This window comes from Centrocercus urophasianus, unplaced genomic scaffold (genome assembly GCF_019232065.1).
Source record: "Centrocercus urophasianus isolate 14NV4802_14NV808 unplaced genomic scaffold, USGS_Curo_1.0 seq_13, whole genome shotgun sequence".
Taxonomy (NCBI): domain Eukaryota; kingdom Metazoa; phylum Chordata; class Aves; order Galliformes; family Phasianidae; genus Centrocercus; species Centrocercus urophasianus.
The window spans coordinates 33,306,966-33,334,816 of record NW_024884475.1 but is presented as its reverse complement, the minus strand read 5'-3'; the positions used below and the strand labels follow the sequence as shown (position 1 = coordinate 33,334,816).

At 37.4% G+C, this 27,851-nt stretch overlaps 1 protein-coding gene across 10 annotated transcripts in view; it reads right to left on the bottom strand.

Annotated features, from left to right (window-relative positions):
• Positions 1-27,851, bottom strand: part of ANK2 (ankyrin 2) — a 307,168-nt gene that overhangs the window by 107,476 nt on the left and 171,841 nt on the right. For 7 of the 10 annotated variants that reach the window (XM_042811616.1, XM_042811621.1, XM_042811625.1 and 4 more), the window contains exons 4-8: positions 21,581-21,679; positions 20,429-20,527; positions 5,597-5,695; positions 1,850-2,035; positions 1,347-1,370 (exon numbers count right to left, since the gene is read on the bottom strand). In XM_042811616.1, the coding sequence (XP_042667550.1) occupies positions 1,347-1,370; positions 1,850-2,035; positions 5,597-5,695; positions 20,429-20,527; positions 21,581-21,679 (507 nt within the window). The remainder of the gene's footprint in view (positions 1-1,346; positions 1,371-1,849; positions 2,036-5,596; positions 5,696-20,428; positions 20,528-21,580; positions 21,680-27,851) is intronic. The other 3 variants (XM_042811619.1, XM_042811620.1, XM_042811624.1) reach the window with 1 other exon arrangement.

Here is a 27,851-nt window from a genome sequence, read left to right as displayed (position 1 = left end):
GAAAGTAGGACACCCAGCAAGCTTTTAGTCTCATAAGTAATTCAAGTAGAAAGGACCTCATTTTTTAAGGTTTCCCTGAAGAGCTTTACACTGATTTGATCAGATCTTACAGTCTTACTGACAGTTATGGGAAAGAGAAATACTTTTCACTTCTGGACTGTGCTGTTTATTCAAAAACCTTTCTTTCAGTGTACCAATTATTATTTTAAACTGCTCATGGAATAAAGAAGTGTCTAAAGTGCATAAAAATGTGGAATAAAGACAGTTGTTGCACCCTGAAATCAATTTTATTCTTGATAGAGCAATCAGCCTATTATTTTAACATATTTCCATTAACTGTTTTGCTATCTCACAGGTGATCCTGTGTATTAAGTTACAGAGTGAATTAATATTGTATTTATACAACTTCTCAGCACATGTATTTGCTCTGTGACAAATGCAAGGTACTTAGAGGTAATGTAATGAATGGCCAGTGAAAAAGTTGTTAATAGCTTTACATTTACTGTAAAAGAACATGTCCATAGGCAGATGGCAGCGAGAAGCTGTCACCATTTCAATTCCCACTGCAGGCTGCCTCATAGCAATTTGCTCATGTATGCACAAACCAAATGCAGAGCATATTCACGTGTGCACGCATTCAAAATTCATTCCCTCATCTAACAAAGAAATGATTATTTAAAAGGCAGGATTCAAACAATGACTGCGTTCTAGGAAATACTGCTTTTTCCTAAATGTGACAATAATGATTAAGGGAGAAATCACAGTTCTAGTCAATCTGACATAACGTTTTTAGTGGACATGCTCAGAGAGTCATTACATTCCATCAGTATAAAAAAATGTACTAAGTGTTATCCCTTTAGGACTTCTGAAAACTTCATTGAAAAAGATCACAATAAGAACAACGGTAAAAGTAAACAGATGCACTGAACAAGTTTTTTTTTACCTTGGAGGATTCAGTTATTTTTTCTACTCAAAATGTATTTTACAATGCTTCTGGCTCAGCCAGATATACCTTAATTTAGTTATGCCAAGTAAGTGCATTGTCATAATTAAATTACTTGAGCTAGAGAAACACCTCCAGTATTCTAGTTCCATTACACACTTCAGGTTTCTTTGAACTGAGTGCAAGTTCTGAGAAGTTTACTTAATATGGTAACAGTCACAAATAAAAAGAAATGCTAAGACAAAGAATGAATAATAACAGGTTTGCTGAGTGACAAAGTGTTACAGATCTAAAAAGTCACAACTTCACTTTTAGTGATAAATAATAAAGAAATGTTGTCACAGAGCAGAGAAAATAATCATAAATAATAGAAAGAATAATTAAAAATTTTTTATCTCGGTACCTCAGTCGTCCTATTCACCATCATCTGATGCAGCATGGTTTGGGAAAAAGAGGAAAGATATTAAAGATTGGCTGCAAAACCAAGAACTAAGTTGTTTTTTGAAATGAGTTATGCTGTTATAATGGGAAAAGCCATTCAAGCATGCATTAACATTAAATATAACCTATTTTCCCACAGGCAATAAACCAGTATCCTATTTGATAGGGAAGCAGTGATTTTGCTTCCATTCGTATTTCTTTGGTTTATAAATAATAAGAGAAAGTTGGTTATCACTGAAATGAGAGATATAAACAAAAAGCAAAAAAAAAATGTGTAGCTTGTAATTACTGTGCGGCTAAACAAGACAGAATTAGAAACATTACTGGTGATACTGGTCTAGAGACTCATCTTTCCCCACAGAAGAAATTACCTTCAACCCTTAAGATGAAGGAAGCAAAAGCTGGCTGCCCATTGGCACTCAGCCACATGAGTGCCCTGTTTCCTGTAGGACAGCATTATGTTACCTTGGACTGCACATCGGCATTGTGGTCGTTCTGCAGTAGGAGCGCTGCTGATTTGGTGTCATCTTTTCTGGCAGCAATGTGCAAAGCTGGTAATCTCACTTTCCCCTTGGTGTCATTTTCCAGCAGGATAGCCACTGCTTGATTGTGTCCTTGTTGCAGAGCAACAGCTAAGGGAGTAAAACCATCCTGCAAGAGAAAAAAACAAAACATACTCAGTAAGATGAAGGACACAGGGCTGCAGCAAACTGCACAGCACTGTTCACACACAGAAATATGCTAAGCACATCACCAGCTCTTTTCTGCCTCTGCACCACAATGCTCACCAGTGAAATGGCATCAGAGGCACAACATTTTAATCCAGATGTGACTTCAAACACATCAGAAGAATGCTTTTTTTAGTTCAAAGTTTTGTTTGTTCAAGTACAGGCAAAGGATCATTCTACAGTATCTGTCCTAATTGTCATAAAATGGACCACAATGTGTATTCTAGCAATATTTGTGTAAAAGAAAAGAAAATATATCTCCAGATGCATTTGCTTCTGTTTCCCATTCTAGTTTATATATGGCCTATAACTCACAAAGGCAGCTAATATTTAGTAATTTATTCAAATTCTAAGTGGAAAAACATTATATATTTTTCTGAAAATCAGAAAAATCTGTTTTTCCTTTGTGTTTTTAGATTTGTTTTTAAATTGTTTTCAAAATTTCATGCTCTGTCACACATGCCCTGAACTCCCAATACTTTAAAATGTATCAAAACTCAAAACTTGTGTCTCAACTGAAGTACTGCCTGCTCAAGTACCTCATCTATAAAACTATACCTAAAACAATAAATCTAAAAGCTCAAGTTTTGCATGTTGTCTAAGCACATGTGCTACGTTCACATGCTAGACTGAAAGGCAGCTAAACCACAAGCAGCAGTGGTTCCTCACAAACTGAGTCTGTGACAAGAAGGCTGGTGGATAATAGTGCTACGAAAAGGGAGGGGAATAAAACAAAGTTTTCCGTGTGTAGATCAGAAGGAACAGCTGAAGAGTTTATTATGGCCAAACTGCCTAAGCAAACTAAGACACATTGTAAAAGGCATAGGAAAGAGATAGAACTGACTGGGAATACGAAAATAGGAAGATGTAAAATAATAAAGGATAAGTAGGGAAGGAATGAGTGCTAACATGCTGAAAGAAGCATCTGAAGAATTGCCAAAGCAATTTTCTCCCCTGGTAAACTAATAACATTCACTCCCTTTTGCACTGAACTGTGGGTAAGTGTGCTGTAACAGCTATACTCATACAGTTTCTTTCTGTAATAGAGATTAAATTCTGTACAGTGAAATAAAATGTAGTGAACAGCTGATGTAACAGCTGAACTGCAGAGATAATTCTGAGATTGGGGCTACATTAGGTGCTGAAATGGCTTAATGCATTTGCCTTTTGCCTCTGGAAACATGAGAACAAATCCTGGATTAGAGGCCCCATGAAACTGAGATCATCCTGACTCTGATTTTGTACCTACACATATAAAGTGAGGGACACATAAAATAGAGGGAATAAAGTACATCCAAAGGCAGTGCCTGTTTCAGAGCTTCAAACACAAGATCAACAGTTTGATTTGTCCCACTTTATCTTCCATCTTTCTCTGAGCAGCTATTGCCATTCTTGCATTGTCCCTCCTTTTACTTGTAGGTAGCATGGCTAACAGGAGCCCTGAGAAAGTATTTCATTTCTCCACCTCCTCACGTGAGAACAGTCTGTCTTTGAGGTCAAACAGAATGTCCTTCCAAAGTCTTTTGATGCTGTCTCACCTTATCAATGTATCACTTCTTTGTTCCATTCATAAGACTTAAATTCAAGGCACATGTGAAAGCAGACAGTAGCTCAGTTTTCTACTGAATACAGGTTTCACTAATATTCGCATCACTAAAGACACCACCTGAGCAAGGTTTGAAACCAAAACTTATCTAGGTAAGTGATAAGGGGATAGACAGACCTTACTTTTCAGGCCACAAAAGTAAGATCTGACTTTTCTGATGACAGAAGACAGACTTGGACTCAAGTTCAGAGTGGGTCCAGTTGGCTTTTCTCCTTCCCTGTCTTTTTTTTTTTTTTTACAAAATCAGACAACCCTGCAAATTCCAATGATGCCTTGATGTCTGTGTTCAAGCAGAGGCCACATGAATTGTAACCACATCATCTTCACAGTTCCTGTAATCTAATGATCACTGCTCCTCATCACAGTCAATAAAAGTTATTCGGTGAAAGACTGAGAGCAGGTGACTGCATGCTGTAGCCAGGCTGGGCCCTGGGAGAGCCAAAGATCCCCTGCGACTCGGTCACAAAAGGCGTGCTTCTGCCAAGTTGCCTGGTGATCACATTGGACTTCATATTTCAGAAAGCTGCAATGTAATGTGATCTCAGTGCATGCAGGCCTCAAAAGGATTATTTTAGGAGCTGTCATCAAATGGTACAGTATCCATTGAAAGAAGGGATGGTAAAGCAGCTGTTAACACTAGCAGATCAGTTTAATGAAAAGGAAAGCAAGCATAAATGCACCATCATCTTGAATATATCCATTCGTGAAGATAATCTGGAATGGGTAAGTTTCTGTACAGACTAGGGAAAAGTAATAGACATGAGAAGAAGCTCTCTGAGAGAGGAGGAACTTTTTTTTTGTTACTACTTCACATTGCATTTCCACTTATATAGACTAAACACGATGCCAATAAGCTTTGTAGCACAGAGTCTGGTCACTTGTTCTCCTAGCTGAGAACAAGCTAAGATTTGGCTGAAGCAGAGTAACAAGAAGTCGGGGGAACACATTCTGCATTATCTAGAAGTTTCCTTCATTGTCCCAAAAGCCTTTCATTTGTGAAAGGAAGCTCTTGAGATGGAGATTCATCTCTTCCACTGGCATCTGTTTTGCTTGCTTTAAAGTTGCTTCAGGCAGTGAAATCCAGATCCTAGCAACGAATACCATCTTTCTGTACACTTATTCCCACATGATTTGATGGTAGAAGTAAACCATGTGAGGATAACCAACACATTCCCTGGTAAGCTCATCGATGCAATTCACATTAGTCATTTATCTTCCCCATGAGACCCCTTTCTCTCCAGACAAGATTTGGAGATACATGCTATAATAATTCCATTCACCAATTTTTGCCCCGATGTTACTGTACAAATAGAGAAGCAGCGCAAGACAGTATCAGGTGGTGGCACTCTTAGATGCTTCAGTTTTCATGGGACTTGCCAAAGATGTAAATCTGAAACAGTGACTGTTCAAGAGGAAAGGCTGTACCTCTTCACTTATCCTATGATCAATCTGCTCCTAACTCACCTGGCAATACCATTCCATTGAGGTCATCTTAGCCTCCTACAATTTCTACATCCTTTGGGAACTCATTTCAAAGTCTCATTCATTTTTCAAAAATATATCCAAGAAGCTGAATGAAGAAATGGGCATATACTAAAGGTGAAAATCCTGGGCTCGCTAAAGTCAGTGGATGATTCGCTGTCAAATAATTCAGGCTGGATTTCATTCTTTGACTTCTCACAATTACCAGAACAGTTTGTCCATCTAATGTGTTTGTTTGTGGGGGGAAAAAAAAAAAAAAAAGTGAAAAATCCATAAATACAACTCAGCTAAATGAATAAGTGAAAGCTCTCAAAAAACTCCATCTGCAGATCTTCAGATCACTGAATATACAGGCAAAGGAAAATAAGAGTGTAAAAAAAGAAAAATATAAGTCACCTCAGTAGCTGTGCTTTGGTTGGCTCCATTCTCCAGGAGATATTTCACCACTTCAATGTGGTTCTCTTGAGCTGCCATGTACAATGGAGTGAAACCATTCTAGGGAGAAAATATGAGAAGATACTGTAGTGAGAAAACAGTGATATTAAAGCCCAAATTAATATACAGCTAAAAATGTATTTATGCTTTTTAACTTGTTACGAGTATATAAGTAGAACAACCAAGTATTTTTAACTTAGTATGGTAACATTTTAATGTCATTTAAAGTGTGACAAAAGTCTACACACTTTCACACACATTTTCTTCTGATATATTTTCAGGAAGCAGTGAGCACACTAATTACCTTGCTGTCAATGGCTCCGGGATGGTAAAGCTAAAATAAACTTTTATAAAAGATGACAGGAGAGTAAAATCTTCACCCCTTTATTACATTAACTTAACCAAAGACATCATCATCTGGAGAACATAAAGTCCGTATCTCATGACATGCTGAGCTGAGATGACAAAGGATTAATATATTACACAAAATTCTGCAATACATAAAACATAGCAAACGTAACATAAAAACCTCAGCCTTACAAAATAAGAACTGCATTTCTGACCATACGACAAGCTGGTCTACTTAGAAGAATCTGCTCTGGATAATACTTCCAAGTTAGTCAATCTAAGGGGAAATTCATTAGAAATACGTTCTAACCGGAATTAATGCAAATACTGTGGTAAGTAAGAATTTTGTTTCAGAGAAGCCAACTTGCTATGGAAACACTGAAGTAATTTCCCAATTAAATGAAGTCTCTTTTTTCAGTCAGTAGGTAACATAGTTGTTTTAGCTGTCTTTACAGCTGTCCTCTACATTACAAATGTAGAAAATTACTCAGATAAATTTTATGTATGTTGCATACGATGGTGACATATAGCATACATGTTGTAGCATCTCTTTTAATACAACTTTGTGTAATATTCTAGTATTTCCATCAACAATCCTGGGACATAAACAATTAAAAAATTACATCTAACAACTGTTAAGAGCAATTTATTGCCAAAACCGTGGTGTGCATTTTGGGTATCTTGCATAGGAAGCCTCTGTCTCTGGCAGATATTTTCCAATATTCTCAGGAATTACTTGGAAGATGGAACTGAATGCTCTTATTGGAGTTACACACAGCATGAACAAGGTGTTCTGCAATTACACCACACAAGAAGAACATGATTTGAAAGGTTCCCGTTACTCTGGAAAAAAGGGATGGACATGCAGCATAACAAGGTTGAATGCTAGTTTCAATGCTTTGGCAGGATTAGCAAACTGGGCAAATAGGGAAAAATGAGTTAGAATTTCGCAGAAAAGGACTTGAAGGTCACAAGGACTACCAGAGGGTCACTGAGTGCATCCTGCTGTAACACAGACAATCACTGTGCTACTGTAAAAATCAAAATAGGGAAGTTACTTTTCTTTAAGAAAACTGTTGTAATTGGTGTTATTTAGTCTAGAAATAGAAAACTGAAGGGGAAAAGATAATGTTATTCAAAGAGGAAGGGAAAGACTTGTTCTGCATGTTGATAATGCTAAAACAAATAGAAAAGTGCATAATTTACTAAGGTTGTAGCAAAGAAAATTCAGGATAGACATCAAGAAAAGCCCCTTAACAGTAAGATCGATGATATTTTGGTGGGCAACTCTCCTGCCCTCAAGTTACAAGCAGTAAACCAGAGGCACAAAGGAGGAACATAAGACTACCTCTTCCATTTCTGTCATGGTGGCAGAGAGGCCAGCAAGCACGTGTGCAGAGAACTGCCAAGCTAACAAAGTGAGCTGGCAGTAGGAATTATGAACAGATTGGTTTGTTTTCAATTGCACTAGGACAGGACAGCACTGAGAAAACTGCAGATAACCAAGCTGGTTTGCTTTTTTAGTTTTCCTTCTCACACTGGAAAGAATCTATTAGCAACTAACCTATAACTAGCAGTAATCTTCCACGTGCTTGGTTAGTATTCTAATACTGAAGTATAATGTAGCATTTTTTAAATGATTCATGCATTTTGCAAGATACTTCTAACACTGAATGCTGTATGGATGAATACAAGGATCACACATTCACTCATCTATGCAAAGAATATGAGAATTTTCAAGCCAAAGTAAATCTATTTGATTAAAAACTTACTACTGGAACAGGATCAGGGCAATAAACTTTGGATTAGAACACCATACACAATACATATATGATTTTATTATCATTTAGAAATACTATATGCTTACCCACCCAGTCCCAACACTGATCCACAGACTGCCCACTACATCAGGTATATTCTCCTAATGTGTCATAGTCCTACCTGTAACTACAGCAAACGCGTGTAAAGAAACTTGCCTACATAGAATCACAGCCTCTTTTTCTCCCCTCAAACTTTATTTATAGTGTAAAATTATCATATATTTTTTCTTAAAATCTTTCTTATCTTGGAAATTGCAAAAGCATGCTGAGTTTTATTTTTAACATTGCCTACACCAGACATACTGAAAAGCTTCCTCTGAATTTATCCTCTGGCAAGGCCAAGCTTCATTTTTTTCACAGTCAGGATGAAGTTTGCTTTCTTAGTGAAGAACTGCTTTCAGACCTTCTAATTGTGGTGTTCCTGACCTCAACACTTTTGGCTCTTGCCCAGAGACTCCTATTTTAGGAGATTCCCAACATTACCGCTGTTCTTGGCAGAGCTCTACCCAGTGGGATAACCTGTTAGCCCTGCTGGAGCTCTTCCTTTTCTCTTGTCTCCCGGACTCCAGGACTTCCACATCTCCTCCCACTCAGCACAGTTTCTCTGACAGGCTATGGTGTGCCTGCTCTTCTGTCTGTCTCCTACACAACAAGTTTTTTTCTCAGACAGACCTTCAGTTAAATGGAAATGCCCACAACAAAAGCATATCCCTCCCTCCATTCTATTTACTTCTTGGATTTAAAATTCCCTTCCCTGTTTCTCATTGTTTAGTTTCAAAGAGCTACATACCAACACTAGGTTTCTCTGTTCTGCTTCTACGGGTATTTCAAAGTTCTAGATACCAGACCTCTGCAAACTGAAGACCCTAGACTTTTGTTTCATTACTCACAGTGTTTACCAACAAACCCAACCCATTATGGTTAACGATGTTTCATGGATGTACTGCAAAGGACAACAACCTCTCTCGCTTGTACTAGTATGTAAATGGGATGCAGAAGTTTTATTGGGCCTTGAAAGGGAAAAGTATCTTTATTACAATACATTTTCCTTGAGCTTATAAGCTCACGCTGTATCAACGCATTCCAGAATTCAAGTAAAAATGGAGACTACAGTAACTAAATGTGACAGGAAAAGAAGAAATACACTTTCTTCTTGTTTTCTCAAAGCGTGACTGCATAATTCTGCTGTGTCTGCATGTCCAGGTTCTGTGCATCACATGGAAAACAGAAATTATTTTGTAATGATATGTAACATTCACTTTCACAAAATGATTTCATCAGAGTATTTGTTGTGAGGACACAGTACTCAGATTTGATTATCCCCTCAAATACATACTGAAAAATGTTTACTTCTACAGTATAAAGTTACTATGCAAAATTAACACTAAGCAAGTAGAGTATATTTCATGCCCCATTCTCTCTACTACATTCACTTATTTACTCGCTAATTTGAGAAAATGACTAGCTCTCAATGATTCTTCAAGCTAATAATGCAAATTGGCAAGCCTTAATATGACTCCGAATTTGTATCATTAAACGCTATCCAAGCCCTAATGAAGAACACAGTCTGAAGAAGCAAAGAGATTATTAAAAGAGATTATTATTGAGAAAACCACACAGCTTAGCCAGTTTAGCTGTATTTTAGGGCAAGTTTTCAAAGAATCAAGCTCTTTGTATGCAGTACCAAATGACTGGAAGTACACATCTTCCAAATTGGTCTCAGTAGCCACTCTGAATGACTGGCCTACCCACATGAGTATGCAGCCCTTAGCATCTATCCATATATAGAAATATGTGTGTATATACATATATATATTTATATATATACACACACATTTATCCTTTATCCTATCCTGCATGCTAATGAGGGAAATAGAGAAAACAGATGAAAATATTTCCCCTCAGTTTGCCTCACTTATGATGACATATGAGAGCTGTGATTAAAGAGTTAACAAACTCAAAATATTTTATTTTAAAAGCCTCCAAGAACTGTTTAAGACTGTATTAAAAGAAGACTAAAATTACTAGGAAAGACAATTGACATTTAGCACAATTGCTTATATAAAGCAAACGCTCATTCCTAGTTACTCTTCAAGATGTAATTACCAAGTAAGGAGCCCACACGGTCCTACCTAGGCCAGTTATCTCACATGCCTCTCCATCTCACTCTATGGGTTTTCGGTTTGAGATCTTGATTATCTTTTATCCTACAATTTTGCTTCACACCAAGGAAATGAAAAGCTATCAATCAAGGTCACAAATGAAAACCAAAGTAGTTAGACATTTTGTTGTAACCTGTAATACAATCCGTTAATTGTAATTTCTCAAGTGACATTTAAAAATGCTGTGAGCAAAATATTACGCAAGCTTGGTTTTCTCTGGGTTGCTTGTTTCCATTGTAGGACCTGGCAATTTATCCAACCTGAGGGAAGCTTCTGTGAATTTAATTCTAGTTTTCCTCCTGTGCCTCCATCTTTTTCCACTCTTAGAACACAAGCCAGTTCCAAAATGAAAGAGACACTGGCACAAAGGATGAGATATGAATGAGACAAGATGAGACAAGCTTAGATTAGTCATAAGACAGCACACTCCGATAATAAATTCTTCTTATTAATGACCATAGCATTTAAACAGTAAGAACATAATCACTGCTCAAACCTTTAAAATTCAGTAACTGTTTCAGGTTTTTTCTACTCTTCTGACTACTGCTTGACTTAAACAAAAATGGCAAGATCCTGATTGAAATCTTTATTCAGTGACATACAATTCATGCCCCTTGTTTCCGCACTCTCCCAGATATTAAACCAAACCAGTGACATCTACATCCCATCTTAGCCATCAGAATAAACATGTTTACTATCAGAATTAGAACTGTCAATATAAAGAGTGTAATAACAAATGCATTAAAAAACTTTCAGATTGTAAACTTCTACATTTAGACTGAGACATTTCAGCAGGGTTTCAAAAGTTGAAAACATCTAAAACTCTGAGAAAACTACTGCATTTTTTTTCTTCAGTGAACATGTAGCACCTACCAAGAATTTAGATCAACGCTGCTGAGGAGTGACAAATACTGGCTTAATACTGCTCAATTTTACCTGTAACTGCTTTTTCATAAGACCTATTTGTGTAAAATATACTACTACAATACTCAGAAGACAGTTTGATATTTGTCTGTATATCCTCCTCGAGTTCTCTAGCAGTAAGTATGACTCTACCTTCTATCATAACAAGAAACACTGAAACAACAGTAGTAGGGAAAAAAACAACAACAAAACGAAAAACAAACAAACAATACAAAAAAAACCAACACTATTCAATTAAGATTTTTTTCTGGTTTTGAGAGAAGACCAGGCTCAAACCTGAAAAGCTGAGGAACATATGCTCTGTTCATCTCCTGTCTTCTTGCACTGAATGCACTGCTGTGACCCTAGCAGTGTTTTAGAATCACAGAGTCAGAATCATTAAGCTTGGAAAAGATCTCTAAGATCCTCTCATCTAACCACCCACCGCTACCAATACTGTCCACTAAACCATGTCCCTGAGTGCCACACCTTCATGGTTCTTGAGCACCTCCGGGGACAGTGACTCCACCATGTCCCTGGGCAGCCAGTGCCAGTGCCTGGCCACTCTTTTGGAGAAGGAACTTTTCCTCCTAAAGTCCTCCTCTTGACTTTCACAGAGGGCATTTTTATTTTGTCCCAAATCTACGTTATAAGAAAAACAGCCAATAAGAATATCTTCTGGATACATCAACAACTAGCTAAATTAAATACTGTAGATATGTTATATCTAAATGCACATTGTTTTCTAACTTGACTGTTTACTCAATGTTTCAAAATGAGAAAGACACAAGACGTTAGCATATATTCATTTTCAGGGGTAGCTGTTCCATTGTTAACAAAGTTGGTAAGTGCTAGTAAACAACACAATGAACAGATTAGAGGCAAGTATCTGCAAACAAAATTATTTGATGTAAAGTGGCACAGCTATAAGGGCAAAGTAGAGACAGTAGTTCTGATCTACTGTAAAACAATTTCACAAGCTCATCATTTTGGTAACAATTTTACATTAATTACAGATAGCAGATTGTTAGACCACAAGGGCCCTATAGATTGTAAAAATTAAAGCTGAAAAATCCGTTTATGAGATAGGTTGGAATTATTGAGATTGGAGACATTGATGATTCTGCATTTAACTGCCAAACAGTTAAACAAAGTTTGAAATGATAGACCTTACAACTAATTTGCACTACTTAAATAAACAAATTAATGGATACGCAGTGACACAGAAGATGCCACAGAAAATAACAATACCTCTTCACCTGTCTCACTACTTTTTTAGTTATACTGAATGGTTGCCACTCTGTACTTAACCAGTGAGATAACTGTAAAAACAATGAATAAATGATGTCGGGGTTTGTACTGTTCATCAAGTTGGTCCATGAGTGATCATTCAGAACTCCAGCTGAAGTGCAAGTTCAGGCAACACTATCTACCACCTTGTAGTTCCCAGAACACCCCTCCTGGGAAGCATTTATTGTAAGCCACTTTCTAGCTTATGCGACAAATGTGAAGAGCACAGTAATTATTTTTAGCAGCTTCAAATATCACGATTTTCTCCTCAGGAGCAGCAAAGTAACAACCATCTGAAACACAGACAGGCAGAAATCAAGATGTTCTGTGCCTTGAAAGTGTCATTTTTACCAAGAGGAAGCCTGTAATAGGAGCTGAGCTGATGGAGAATAATGGGCAGAGAACAGATTAGTCATGCATCAGGAAATATAACCTTGATACCAGGCATGGTTTAGGGCCCAGCAATTTAGCAGAGGCAAAGTTTTGCATTTGAATTCTGGGCAGTCTTCCAAATCAGCATCTGGGTTTTGCTTTCCTCAAACAATCTCTGCATTCAGATTCATTACCCTTGAGAGAAAGCCAGTCAATCCTGCACTTCTAGATCACCACACTGCTTCTTCTGTGAGGGACATCATGAAATGGACATCCTCATAGGGTTATTTTCCCATTAATTACATGAATTATTAGGGAAACTGTCACACATAAATGCACATAAATATCAATTATAATTATTTTGTGTTTACACTGTTATCTTGTTATTCCCTGCAAATCTTTAAGCATCACTGCTGTCTTGCATTCACAGACATTCTGCTCAGCTCCACTTGCATGGCTGTCTGCAGTCATACTTAAAGATCATTGTTTTCCATTAACTGATAATCACTATAAGAGACAGGCAGCTGAAACTTGGAGGACAAATAACTCTGTTATTTCATTGTTAAATTTTTACTTATTGCATTACATCTTTCAAAATCCTTATAATCCTCCAGAAGGTAATTCCCTTTTTTTTTTTTTCTTTTTTTTTCTTTTTTTTTTTCTTTTTTTCAGTGAAGAGATAACAGACATGATCCTTTATTACATTAGCAATGATGAGCTGCAACTAAAATACTCCCCTTGACATATACTAGCTAAGAATCTGTCTCTCTGAATATACTGACATAAAAGCAGAATGCCCAGTTGGTGGAATTAAAATCTTTTATCATAGCAGACTACCAAACACTCTGCAAATATGGTTTGTTTTGAAGGTAAGATTATCTCTGCAAAACACAGGGAGAGCAATCCATGGTAAAGGAAATCCTGGGACATCCTGAGAGAGACAAGCAGATAGCTTCTCTGACAATCATCTAAATCCTCCCTTCACTGGTAACACTGAATATGGACACTTAACAAGATCTCTTATCACTCGTTTCTGGGAAAGCATAGTAAGGGTGGGAATTCTGTGCTGCTCTACAGATCTCTCAAATCTGGTGAACAATCTGGGTGAGAATACTCCAATGGTCCTGATAGTTAAGTCTCTTTATTTTGAAAAAGGAAGTGGCAAACCTAATGGGAACAAATTTAAACAAAAATATTTCTCGGCTAATGTGTTTGCAATGAGCTTAGAGAAGGATATAGAGGAAAGGAAACCAGAGGGCTTTTAAATAACAAGATCAGCCTGGGGGAGGACTGATTTATCTAATCCTTGCTTTCTGTATCTGGGTCACTTTAAATAATCTGATGATTAAAAGGTAGGCTCCTCCTTTTGCAAGGGCTCCTAAGTGAAGCTGTGGTCAAAGCACAAATTTAGGATCTCATATGGAACATGTTTCCCTCTAAACTCAGGTGTCAAAGTTTTAAAATTGAAGAGTATTGTTTTTTAGACAACTCCAGGATATGATAATTTCCTTAGAGTTGCTAAACAGGAATGAAACATATTTCCTCCTTTACATTTCAGCTCTTCATATCAACCATTCTAAATCTGTTGAATCACCTCACGTTATGAGGTACAACTCTTTACATCAGTTTTGATGTAATCTTTTTTGACGTAATCTTTGTTTAGAACAGAGGAAGATCGGGACAGATCCATTTGATATGGTTTGTGCAGTCAGAGTATCGCAGCACTACTGCCGCAGAGGACAGGGAGACTCTCTCTACAGGGAGACTCAGTTACTAAGATTATTGCAATAGGAACGTCATCAAATTTAGAAGACTAATATTCCTGTTATCTGACATCTGTGATGCCTATACATGAGTAAGGTGACACAATCCAACTTCAAGAGAAACTAATAGCAACAGAAACTAATAGGAACAGAAATTCTTTAAAGGTAAAGGTTAGATTGAGTAAATTTAGTGATATTACTTCAAATGGGGCAGAAGATCAAAAATTGGCCCAAGAATTCCAAATGCTGCAAAAATAGACATTTACTGAGAGGAAGATTATGGAGTATTGTTGTTCTAATGCACAGGCAAAATGAAAATAAGTAAATAAATCATCCATCAAATCCATCCATAAATGATCCGGACAAAAGTGTATGTGTGTGTCTAATAGAGAGTGATGAGTGGCCACTGCCACTTACCTGGTTCTGCACAATGCAACATTTCAACAGCCCTTGAGGGCGTTGTCTGAATTTCCTGTTTAAATTTAGAGGTATCTAGCAGATCAGCCACACAGGTGAATATTGCTAAAGATCCTATCATGCCATCAGATGAGCTTGTTCTACTCAGCAAGGAAATTTATTCACATCTCAAAGGACAAGCCTGAACCAACACATTTTTGATAAATCCACATTAAATCTGTTACCTGCTTTATATTATAGTTTGTACCATCCAATCACTAGACAAGATTCTATATACTCAATGACTACAGCTTGGTCAGATCTATACATAATCAAAAATCACAGTCAAATAAAAAAATAAATTGCAAAAATTAAGTTTTAATATGATGAAGCATATCACACAGAATCACAGAATCACAGAATTGTAGGGGTTGGAAGGGACCTCCAGAGATCATCGAGTCCAACCCCCCTGCCAAAGCAGGTTCCCTACAGCAGGTCGCACAGGTAGGCATCCAGGCAGGTCTTGAACATCTCCAGAGAAGGAGACTCCACCACCTCCCTGGGCAGCCTGTTCCAGTGCTCCGTCACCTCACTGTAAAGAAGTTCTTGCGCACATTTGTGCAGAACTTCCTATGCTGCAGTTTCCGGCCGTTTCCCCTTGTCCTGTCTCCACTCACCACTGAAAAGAGTCCGGCCTCGCCATTCTGCCCCCCGCACCTTAGATATTTATAGACCTGGATCAGGTCCCCTCTCAGTCTTCTTTTCTCAAGGCTGAACAGACCCAGTTCACTCAGCCTTTCCTCATAGGAGAGATGCTCCAGGTCCTTCACCATCTTTGTGGCCCTCCGCTGGACTCTTTCCAAGAGATCCCTGTTTTTTTGTACAGGGGAGCCCAGAACTGCACACAGTACATATCTACATCTGCACACTGAACCATGAGCAGGCAACCAAGTGGATGCTTTATGGATATTCCCTATATAGATGTGGATTGTTTGTTTGTTTGTTTCAAAAACATTTGTAGCAAAGGTGACTAATTGAGCCAAATAATTGCTGGTGTGCTGAAAAGGACCATTAAATTCCAGATTTCTGTGGTCATTTCTGGATTTGCCCTCATTTCAGCATTTCCCTCAAACATACTCAGGGAAGATGTCAGCTCTCAAATGATATGCTTGCAGGTGAAAATGGAGTCATTCAATTAGTAATCACTGTGCAATTAGGCTTTGTATCAAAATAGAAATTACTTTTCTAAAAATAGACGTGATGACGTGTTAGCTCAAAAGGAGTAGGCTTGTAAAAAGATAGGAAGAGGAACAAAATAATGGCTCTGAAGGCCATCATAAAACTGAAGGGCAAAGCAAAGTAATCTAATAAAAACTAAAATCCATAAAATCAAAGTCCTGAGTGTTTAACAGTCTCAGCACAGATGGAGTTTGTAATCTCAGTGGTTGCAATGTTCTTAAATAGCCTTTTCTGAGATAATTCTGTTATATTGTTGTCATAAGGAACAGGAAAATCAGTGTGGTATTTCAAAAGTCATCTGTGACAAGTTTTGATAAAGGCCAGTGTATTTATGCAATTTAGCTGGAAAAGGGAAAAGAAAACATTAAGTTGAAAAAAATTGTGGTTAGAATACTTTCTTATCCATCAGTTTATGATCAGCGTAGAACTTTTGTCACAATGGCAAATTCTCATCACTGAAAATGACCGTGACAGATACCAGGTTCTTTAAGGAGGAAGTTATGGAGCAAACTGAGTAACTTCATTGGCATTAAATCACTATCACCAAAGAGTGCTTAGCAAGGGCCTAAAAAAAAACAATAAGTGTGAATAACAGGGATACCAAAGAAAGAATTTAATACACCCTCAATAGCAACAACTGTTCTTGAAAGATTTAAGAGTGATGATATAGCGTCTATTTTTTAAAATGGAATTGAGAAAAAACATAAGAAGGAGCAACTGAGCCTTTCAGTCCATTTCTCAGGTTTTTATTCCATACCTTTCTGTTTTTGTTCACTTCAGAAATTCTTAATTAAGCTCTTTCCAATTAAGATTTCTGTTTTCCTTAGTCTTTTAACCCATTACATATTTCCTGACCAATAAATAAATAATTATATGTATGTAATCTGAGTATGCCTGGAAAGAACTGAATTCTTGAAAACTGAATGCTTGAATTCTCTTTTCCTTTTCCTTTATAACTTCGTATTTTCCTTTTTCAACCAGCTGTACTTACATGTGCTTGAATCATTTTTTATATTTCAACATTTTTTATTCTTCATTAGCTTTGAATTCTGCTTTTCTTGTTTTTATTTTAAAACTTACTGTCTATGATGCATGTGATTCTTGAACACAACTATGAAATCAGGGAACCTCATAGAGCATGGAAATACAGAAAAATGAGTTTTTAATTTAATCTTACGTGAGAAGTCTCTGGCAACCCAGTATTAGAAGCAAATTCTTAGCAGTCTGCTCAGAGCTCTGACCAAAACCATGCATTCTTTCCACTCATAATATAGGCAACATCTGTTCATTCATATTCAAATCACTAGCTACATAGGAACACATATGTGAAAACACACATGTAAATAGTATTCAAAATGCTGAATGCTGTCAACAGATATTACCAAAGTGCATCCAACACTTACTAAGTTGACAGATCTAGGTCATACAACTCTCTCTACTCACACTCATTTACTGTTGTGCTACTGACAGGGCTATTGCCAGGAAACAGTATGAAGGAATGATCCGTACCAGGGACAGCTTTCCCTGAAGATGCTTGGCAGCAGCAATAGCTGCTCCTATTGGTAGCAGGGGTAGGAAGACCAAACCAGGAAGGTTAATTGCAGAAACTGCTGGCATAGAGACTTGGGAAATGGCAGCAGCTCTGTCAGGATCACTGTGGCTGAGTGCGGGAGGCATAGAAGGAGCTCTTAGCCTGCCCAGATTGGAGCTCCTCAAGCAACTGTAAACTATCCTTCTGCAAAATGGCAGCAGGAAGATGCAACCAAAAGGCCTGCAGCTGGATCACACTGCATTAAGGACTCACTCTCCATTTCAAGCGAGTGAGACTTTTTAAATGAAGACAATATGGCATAAATCCAGAACAGATATATGATAGTAGAATTTATTCTGTCTGGAAAGAGCTAGTGAGCAGCAGTGGGGAACAATCCATTAGGTATCATCGTTCTTGTACAGGCCCTCTATCGCTATTTACATCATCCACCAGCAGCTACAGGGTGAACTGCTTAGACAACAAGTATTCAGGTGCCAACAGCGTTCATTATATTCACCCAGAATCAAGAAATCACATTAAAACAGCAAGTCATCGCAGAATGTGAACCAGGAGCTTCCACAGAACCCCCTCATTCCCCCCCCCCCTTTTCATTCCCCCCCCCGCATATACTTCCCCTGGCAGAGAAAAATTAGAAAAATTAACGAGCCACTAGAGATGGTGATGTTCGACTTTGCAAATGTTTTGTGGAGTATCTTGGTAACATCACATCCCTTCCGCATTACTCTGAAAAGTAACTCCTGTCATGTAGATGCAGGTTTCAGTAGGCAGGAAGAAGAGCTTATGCCAGGTTGCCTATCGTCATTTTCCAAATGTGTCATTATCTGCTGAATTAATCCCACTTGGGTGGTAATTCAAGTAGCAAATGCCTGTTAACCAGTATGCACGTACTCTGTAGAACATTCAGTGCTAATAATAAGCGTCTTTAAAAACTAGGATAGTATACAAAATACCTGTAAAAACAATTTCCAATTCTAGCAAGATTTCATATTTAGAAAAACAACTTATTTCTTTCTCAAGTGTGAAGAAAAACCTTCTGAAGGTTCTGAAGACTTTCTGAGGATTTATTCTTCATAATAGTTATCATTGTTACCATAAGTTCTCTTACTTTGCTTGAAATCCTAACATTAAATACATCTGTTTATCTTCTTATACAATGAGAAGCTGAAAAATGTGTGCAAGACTAATTCAATCAGTTCATTATGAAAGGATTTTGCCAAATTTTTCAGCAATGGAATTACAGTACTCCATATCTTTAATGGAAATGGAGGATGGGGAATAACTGACCATCAGTTGTCTTGAGGGAACGCATTAACAGCAGCTTTTCAGCAAAAAATGGAATTAACTTTAAAATACAGAGAAAGTCTTGGACTGAAGTGTTACAAAGGTATTGACATACTTGTTTGTTTTATAGACTTAATAGTTCATACACTGGCCTCTATTTACTTTACATGATTGTACTGCACATGGGGGGAAAAAAAAAAAAAGCAGGTTCCTAGGTCTGGGCTAGCAGGATATGAAGCTAGCCAGACTTAAGATGGGCTCCAACATATCAAATCCTTTCAGAAACTTGTCTGTATTCTCATTCTTATGGATAAGAGAATGCTCAACAGACTAGGATTGAAAAAAAAAAATTACACACAGGTCTAGTTTGTTTCTTGAATTTCTCTTCAACCAAAGTAGAGTCTAGCTACATTGTTTAATCAGATTACTCTCTTCTTGTTCTGCACATGAATCCCAGAAAGATTATGCTAACCGTCACTATCTAGCCTACACATAGTAAGCTCTAAGAAAATTCAATCTGAAATTAATCTACCCCTGAAGCATCACTTGTTTTAACTGCAAAAATGGTACTTACAGTCACTGAATGATGCACTGAAACTCAACTGGAATGCTCTTAGTGTGATTATTTATTTCTGAGAATATCACAACCAGATCAGATGCTTTAGAAAGATATTGCTGGAATAAAGATGGCAGCTTCTGTATGCTTGGCATAGTCCTTATCTATACCATCTGTTCATTTCTTCATAGTTATCATAGGAGAATTTACAAACAATCAATTTGATAAATTCTTCCTAATTGTAAATAGAGGAAATAACATGCCTCTTAAAGACACATTAGGATAATTTGACCAATTGCTCTATGGTAATTGGTATGGTGTCTGTTTGGAAGGACAAAGGAATTGGCAACAATTACCTTGAAAAAGAAACCATCATCTAGCTACTTCAAAGTATGTGGTTCCCTAAAAATCAAGCACGTTGTTTACAGCTCTGAAATCTCAACAGGGAGGCAACTGCTACAACAGCCTTGCCCAGACTGAGAAGAACTGGCCATCAGTCAGCCTTTGCAACATCTCCTTCTTGTCTAGTACGTCTTAGAAGAGTACACAAGCTTCATTTCAATGCAAAAAAGTGGGGCTCTTTTTGTAGTCAGTTTGCCAGCCAGGACAAGGTGAATTACCTAAACTCAAATGTGTATTCTAAACTTTTGATTTAAATGCTGGCTAATCATAGAAGGAATGACTTCAGAAGCCTGAGTTATCTGTAAGAGTTTAGCCAACAAATAACCATGAAAAGCAATTCTATAAATCAAGACTTTAAGAAATTATGACCAGTACTACTGCAAACCAAGTTCAAGAAAAACATATGATGAAACATTTTGACATTCTGAAGAATTTCAGCAACTATTTCTTAAAGCACACTAGAAATTGTTAAAAGATCTCAATAAAAAAAAAAAAAATGTAAGTTTACATATAGTGCAACAAGTACATAACTTCAGTTTGTTATTTATTTTCTTAACAGTGACCGGCACATAAGGCTTAACTTGACTGATTCCTCGGGTGTGGCAACAATGGAAAGATTTGGAATCTCTGCCAGGTATCTCAGATCTATTTTAGTAAAGAAATTTCACCAAGTAACTTTTAGATGAGAGAAGGAAAAATAGTATCATACCTGAGACTGTGCATTAATATTGGCTCCTTCCTTAACCAAAACTTTGACAACTTCAGCTTGTCCTGCTAAGGATGCAATGTGCAGGGCGGTATTCCCTTTCTGTTAAAAAGAGAAGAAAGATGAAAGATGTTAACCTTTTTGTTGAGAAATCACTTTAACCACCAGCTCTTTCACAATATTTAGCATGCAGGCCTTCAATTTTTAGTATAATATTGCCTCATAATTCCATGATGTTCCATAAGCATCACAAGGAATTGAACAGTTAGCTGCAGCCATGAAGATTTCTGGAGTGGCTGTGTAACACTAACATTCCAACAAAAATTTTAACTGAAATTATACAGCTTGATTTGGGTTTGGAACAAACTTCTGGGTAAAGTTTAGTATGGGCTAACAGCTTTTTTGCATTCAGCTCCAGCAATAACACCCACAAGGAAGCTGCTGAAACCAGGGAGTCCCAAAATTCAAGCTATGAACCACATGTGAAGTGAGATTTTCTAATGCAGTGCCCAAATGGAAGGAAGATCTGACTGTCAACCTTGATGGAGATCCCTTGCATCAGAAATCATTAAGCAAAGAGCCACATTGGTGTTAAGTGAATCCACTTAGACTTAGACACTAGGAATCAAACATTTCATCAATCAAGCAAAAAAATCTGGCGCATCACGAAGAATTTACTACGCACAGACAAATAGCTTACTGACTGAATGGTTTGGACGTACCCATGTCTGTGGAAAGATTGAAGGCAAAACAAGTTTTCATAGTTTTTTCTACACTGTGCCCTGGAGTAAAAAGGCTCTGGATATTATATACTCATTTATCAGGTTTCACAGATCTGAAAAAACACATCATCTTAAGCTATAATCACTCTGAATGTAATGGGCAATTATCATTGGAAATAATGAAAAACTGGCATCACTGAAACTTGTACAATGTTTCCCCTGCAAACAGATTGTATAAACAGTTATTTCTGTCTGCTTTTACTACTGACAATCCTCAGCCAAGAACACAGACTCACAGTATACAATATAAAAGCAATACTGTATAAACAAGTGAAGTACTTACTGTTTTCCAACTTCACTACTTTTTTTCTAAACCTCTCCCATATATTTGACTTGTTCTTTTCAAGAATAAATGTGCAGACATGTAAATTACCTTAGTGGCAGAATCCACAGCCGACCCTCTTTCCAGTAATTCTTGTACCAGTCCCACGTGGCCTTCTTTAGCCGCCAGGTGCAGAGCATTGAGCCCATTCTGTAAGCACAAGGGCCATATCAATTACAAATATCAGTTCTGAAGATACACATTCCCACCTTACTCTGGTATAAAAAGATTAGCTGCTGGACTACTATTACATCTCTGAGCTGACTGCCTACATAAGTCAGATATTTTGGACCTGGTTTGTTAAGCCAAGGCAGTACATGACAAAGCTTCTCCAATAACATTTTTCTCATAGCAACAAAGGCATCAAAACAAACCACGTTTTCATCCAGAAAATACTCCTAAGAGAATCCTTCCATTCTTACAGTTCCACATTTCCCCAGACTACTACCTTGAGTATCTCCATGGAGCCCATTATTTCAAAATTTGAATGCATAACATTTTTCTATGGACTGTAGCTTTAACCATCTTCATTGAGGTATTACCACCATAGAGAAAACACAAGGCTTGGCAAAATTTACACAAAACATGCCTTGAATTAAGATAACTCCAGGCTGATATAGTTGTCCTGAACCCTACCCCTAAGATATCAGGTATCAATTAGAAGACTGGTAGCAAAAAAATAAACCAAAACAGTTGTTGATAGTGGTTTCCAAATTACACTGATCTTTAATGTAGTCTATCTGCTGGGTCATTGGTTTTTTGTGTTGTTTTTTTTTTTTTGTTTTTGTTTTTTTTCCACTAAACTTTGCAGGTTTGTAACCTCACTCAAAAAGGAAAATAAATCTAATTAAATGAGAGCTGGGATTTAAAAAAAAAAAAAAAAATAGAAAAATAAACTCAATACAATCAAAATCCCCAACTAACAATAAAATAAAAGCTAAATTCTTTTCTTATTAAATAGGATACTTTATCTTCTATTAATTCTGTCCATGCAAACTATATCTTCCTCCTCTTCCTAGTATCCCCATTCCATCCAAGGGAAAAACATAAAATGACAATCTATTATAACAGAGTTTCCAACCTACTTTTCACAATCCTGTTACTTTTCACAGTGCATCAGGCAGGTGACAGCAACGGATACTGCCACTACCCCCAAGCATTCTGCTGTTTTCCATATTGCAAGCATCATAAGCAATACTTGAGTATCTGAGTAACCTGCAGCAGGTTTAGCAATGTTGTAGTTATTATACTTGTCTCACAGCAGCTCATAGACATTTAAATTATAAAATAACCAAGCAGCTTTCTGGTGTCTTATTTGACCATCCTCAGTGGCAGCTCAAGCTCATGATTCCCAGTGGGATTTTAAAGCACTTAGCACTTCATAGGAGGCATTTAATGGGAGCTGCTCCAATGGCTGCAGGCACAGCGATCCAGCCACATTTCTGAAGTAATTTTTAATTCTACATTCATGTTTGCAACATAGGCAGAGTTTGTGGTCAAATTCAGAAGTACAAACACACTGCAATGAGGAAAGCAAAGGAACTGAAGGAAGGATGCGTTCACAAGCTGCCAGACAAAGAAGAATACCCTTTGGTGGTTAGTAAACATCAATGGGAAATGTGGTTTCAAATCCCATTATGAAAGTGAAGCAGCAATAACCAGATCTTTCTTACTCCAGAGGAACAGTCCCACCATAGAGCTGCAGTGCCCCAGAGCAGCAGTAGTGCCATGCTCAGAATCAAGAATATATTTTTGGTTGAAATTTATATGATGAGGTTGACCATAATTATCAGGATGAGTAACACTGCACATGTCAGTGCATTCTTCTGCAAGCTGAAAACATTTCAGGCAGCCCTAATCTGCCTTGTTTTTTTAATCTCTGCTGAATATACCATAACCATAATTACTGCCTGCAGTAGCTTAGTTTAGGAGTGGTATTTTGTGAGAAATACACAGTGTTCTTGTTTGAGAACAAAGACCTGTTTTTACACCTGAATAGTAGCACTGTTCAGTCATCAGCACCTTCCATGAGAGTATGAACAGTAAATCTGACACCCCACTGTTGGACACAGCGGATGTGTTTCTACCACCTGTATCAGCCTTTTTTCACTCTTTGGAAGCAGACTGAATTCCACAGACAACAGACAGCACCTGGAACATTGCATAGCCTACACAAGTTATGTGAACTCAGATGCCTCTGGTTGCAAACCATTGAGAACAAGCTGTTACTTTAGTTAACATGCACCATGTACAAAGAAAGCAAAGGGCCAGCAGGACTGAAGCCTTAAAGCAAGCTTTGTTCCTCTGTAATCAGCACCAATGCTGTAATTATTTCCCAGCCCACAAGGCTGATCTCTGCTACTTATGATGATGGAAGCTCAGATTTAATCAATGCAACTCCTCCGTTCCTGTCAGCTGCATTCTTGTATTTTAGAAAAACAAAGGTTTCTGACACTTCCATTTTCTCTCTCATGCCTACCAAAGAGTTGTGGGTGGGGGCGGGGGGGAGATTAAATCAGTTGTCTGCTGAGCAAAATTGTATGGCATTTAGACTGGTTCTCCCCACAAAGTATATGCAACATAAATACCTTTTTTGGAGGCTCATTTATAAACCTCACTCTCATAAAAGACTACAATGGAAAGCCTTGCAAGCTTGGCTGTTCAAATGTTTCCCTACAGAGCCTGATTCCCTTGGTCCTTCCGCTCCTCTGCCATTAAGCTAGAGGTTCTGGCATTTCACATCCCATGGGGAGCTACCAGCATATATGTGCACCGCTGTTGCTTTCAGCATGCACTGTAGCATTACCCTTCAGATTTTCACTAAACAGAAAAGCTTCCAAATTTCTTGCAAGGTCCAAGGAACATCAGTCAACTTTTCTCATCAGACTGGCACCAAGTCTCCCTGCTATTGCCTGAAAAACATCCGAGGAATTCCACAGTATATTTGCCTTTGACCTGAGATGCAGCAGGACTGGATCCTCATTGCATGGATCCTCAGGCAGCATTGCTATCTTTGTTAAAGTCAAACACTTTTCTCCATTTTTAATAGGTGTCAGTCTAAGGTTGCTGCAAATAGTCTCATTTGAATAAATCTCTTGTGGAATTGAGGAGCACATGTGGTCAGCATCTTTTCAAGAATGATTTGGCAGAGGGCACATCAGAGAACTTGGCGTCGATTTCTCCACTCAAAAAGTTGTTGAAGTTTTGCCTAAAAATATCCCAAAGAGATTTTAAAAAAAGAGTGGTAAAAGAAAGAAAGTAAAAGAAATAATTTCAGATTATGAAAATTCTCCTTTTATATTACTTTGTAGCCTACGAATTCACAAAAATGAATTAACCTACTAAGTTAACAACATGTGACAATATTGACCTCATTATGACTATAGTGCTACTTCAGTCTATAGTTAGCACTAGTGGGAATGTCAGCAGCTCTCCATTCGGACTAAATGACAGAGTAATTAATAGCTGATGCTTTCTCTCACTGAAACTAAAGCAGTAAAGACACCAACAAAATTAGAAAGAAGTCAAAAAAATGAGAACAAAAGCCAAAAATATCTAAGTTATAAAAACCTCTCCTCTGTCCTAGGTATCAGACTTTGCATACACTCCTTGTGAACATAGAAGGCTTAATCAAAACAAATGTCAAAATCCATCATAAGTACTTCCTTCCAAGAAGGCATTTTTAATAACATAGAAATGGACAAACCTCAAAGACAAGGGATGGTAACACTAAGGTGCCCTGTATTTTGTACCACCAATTCTGTTTCAAAACACAGGTGACAGCTGATTACCTCTTGGTCTTGCCAGATTTGTGGGTCTAATTTTTGTTAGACCTATGAATTTTGTTAGACCTGAATGCTGAAGTTAAAGGGCTTCATGTATGCACGTATGCAAAATTATAGTTAGTTTACCTAGTCAATATTTTGAGTGCTGATTCAAACATTTCAGAAGCAAGGACTTTTCTTGTTATATTAACAAGAAATGGTAACCATATCCCGAACTACCTTTGGAAAATAGCTCTAAAGGAATCAGATTTCTAATGTCTATCAGTTTTTCATCCTATAAAATACTAGATATAAAATACTTAGATATTTGATTTTATTTAAAGCTATGAAATTTTGTCCACAGACATTTCTAAATCTCTCCAGATACAACGAAATATCAGAATAACCGATTTCCAAATAAACGATGGTGCCAAATCCCAGATTAAAGGAAGAAAATCCACAATAATTTGATGTGATATGAGGTGAAGTTAGCATTCAACAAAACACGATTAACTAAAAAATAATCCCTGCATTCAGTACACTCAGAAGTATTAAATTCCATCAAATTTTGAAAAGTGTTAAACAGGGAAAATACTTTTGTCATCTATAAAGACAGATCTCAATAAAAATTTAGGGTTTGAGAAGCAACACTAAAACTGAAGAAAGCATCTTGTTTTGTCTCTTCAGGAAAGCTTATTCTTAACGTTATTTACTGCTTACTGAACTAGCATCTAAAATAGCATTACACTGAGGGGGAAAAAGAACTGACTAGAGAGGGCTTCATGTTTGAAAGACTGTGCAGATATCTCACTTTAAAAATAAATTGCATTTCCTGAGTAAGGCAGCTCTTATGCCTTATTTCTTGTCCTCCAGAACAGGAGTCTGCTTGCACCCCTAATAAAATCTAAAATACAACAGCGATGCTTAATCAATGGAAGCTGAAGGTCTTAGTTATGGAAAGCTAAGTGTACCTACTTCAGAAATTTTGTCAGAATTTTTTGTATGGCACTAGAACTGGAGTTTCCAAGAAGCTAAAATACTTGTACATCCATGATAGATGGCAAAGGTTAAGAAATCATGTTTTCTAGTCTTGTTAAGGCAGGAGGCTCATCACTGAGTCGTGAAAAGATCCAGAGAATAATCAATGTCTTCAGGGAAAACAGATTTATCCAGTGCACAGAGAGAAGTTTTGCCTAGCATACAGGGGCTCAGGCAATCCAAAACAGACATCTGTTTTATTCATAGGTCTGAAGGATTGTATTTTCTACTCTGTACTGTTTGTCAGAAGCTCAAAATGCTGTACATATTCTAGAACATTCCTGAGTCAACTCAGACATCAGGTAATATTATTTATCAAATAAAAACAAGAAAACAAATCAGTATGAGCTTTTAGTTTTTTGCTACTGTTGGCTTTTTATTATTATTATTTTTTATTTTTTTATTTTTAACCCTTACAAAGCCAGGTATAAATCCAGCTTTGATCTTAACCACACTGAAAAGCCAAAAACCCTGAAAGTTGGTGGTGGTGCCACCTACACCATCCAGGAACACTACCTTCCTGTTTCAATACACTAAGAAATTACAGAGCATCTGTTCTCCTGCATTTGTGGAATCTGCTTGCAGTTAATCTGGCTCTGATTTCACCTATGTGATATCAATTTATCTCTCCCTTCTCATATTCAGCCTTCCCTTTGACACACACTGCCTAATCACTGGCAGCTATTCTTCAGCAGGGAAGATAATGCCTCAAAATACTTTAGATTATTTCTTTTCTTATTCTTCCTGAAAATTCTATTCTTTTCTGAAAATAAGCAGTGGCCACAGCTGTGGGCCTTTTTTAATTAGTTCTGATATTTTGCATCATGGTCAGCATTATCTGACATTCTCCAGCAGCAATAATTCATTTGTTTGGGTTTTTTTTTAAGCATACTTATTTCTAGTTCAAATGTCAGTACATATCAGTAAGGAGCCATGAATTTCACTGAGGTTTTTTTGATGGTACAGATATCATTTGGATAGTATAAAGCTGCAGTTCAGGAAAACAGTCTTCTTCAGACTAGCACTTGGCTGCACTTTTAAATTAAATAACATTGGATTTAACATTGAGCATATAGCTAATTCATTAGAGAACTAAGGATTTGAAAAATCTGTGAATATCAAGAAACCTTAGAAACCTAACACTCCAAATTTCTGTCAGCACAGCTGACGTGCTGTTGTCAACACGAGGTCTCTTCAGAGCAGCCCCAACAGTGCAACACAGGCTCACAGCCTTCTCCTGTGATGCATTGGGCCCAAAGACAAGGCTTGGGTGCACATCTTATTGTTTTCTGGGCAAAAATTCCTGAAATAACACCAACTCTGTATCAGAGCTACTGAAGAAGAGTTGTGTTTCTTGTTTTGCTTGCTTTATAATGATGCCACAAGTAAGCTGTGAGCCATGTGGTGAAAGTCTGAGGCAAGGTCTTTGAGATCAAGTGTACTTGTGTAGTACAAGAGAACTATGGGTGTACTCTGACAACAGCCAGGAGCACATTCAGTCTTATCCTCTGCTAACAAAC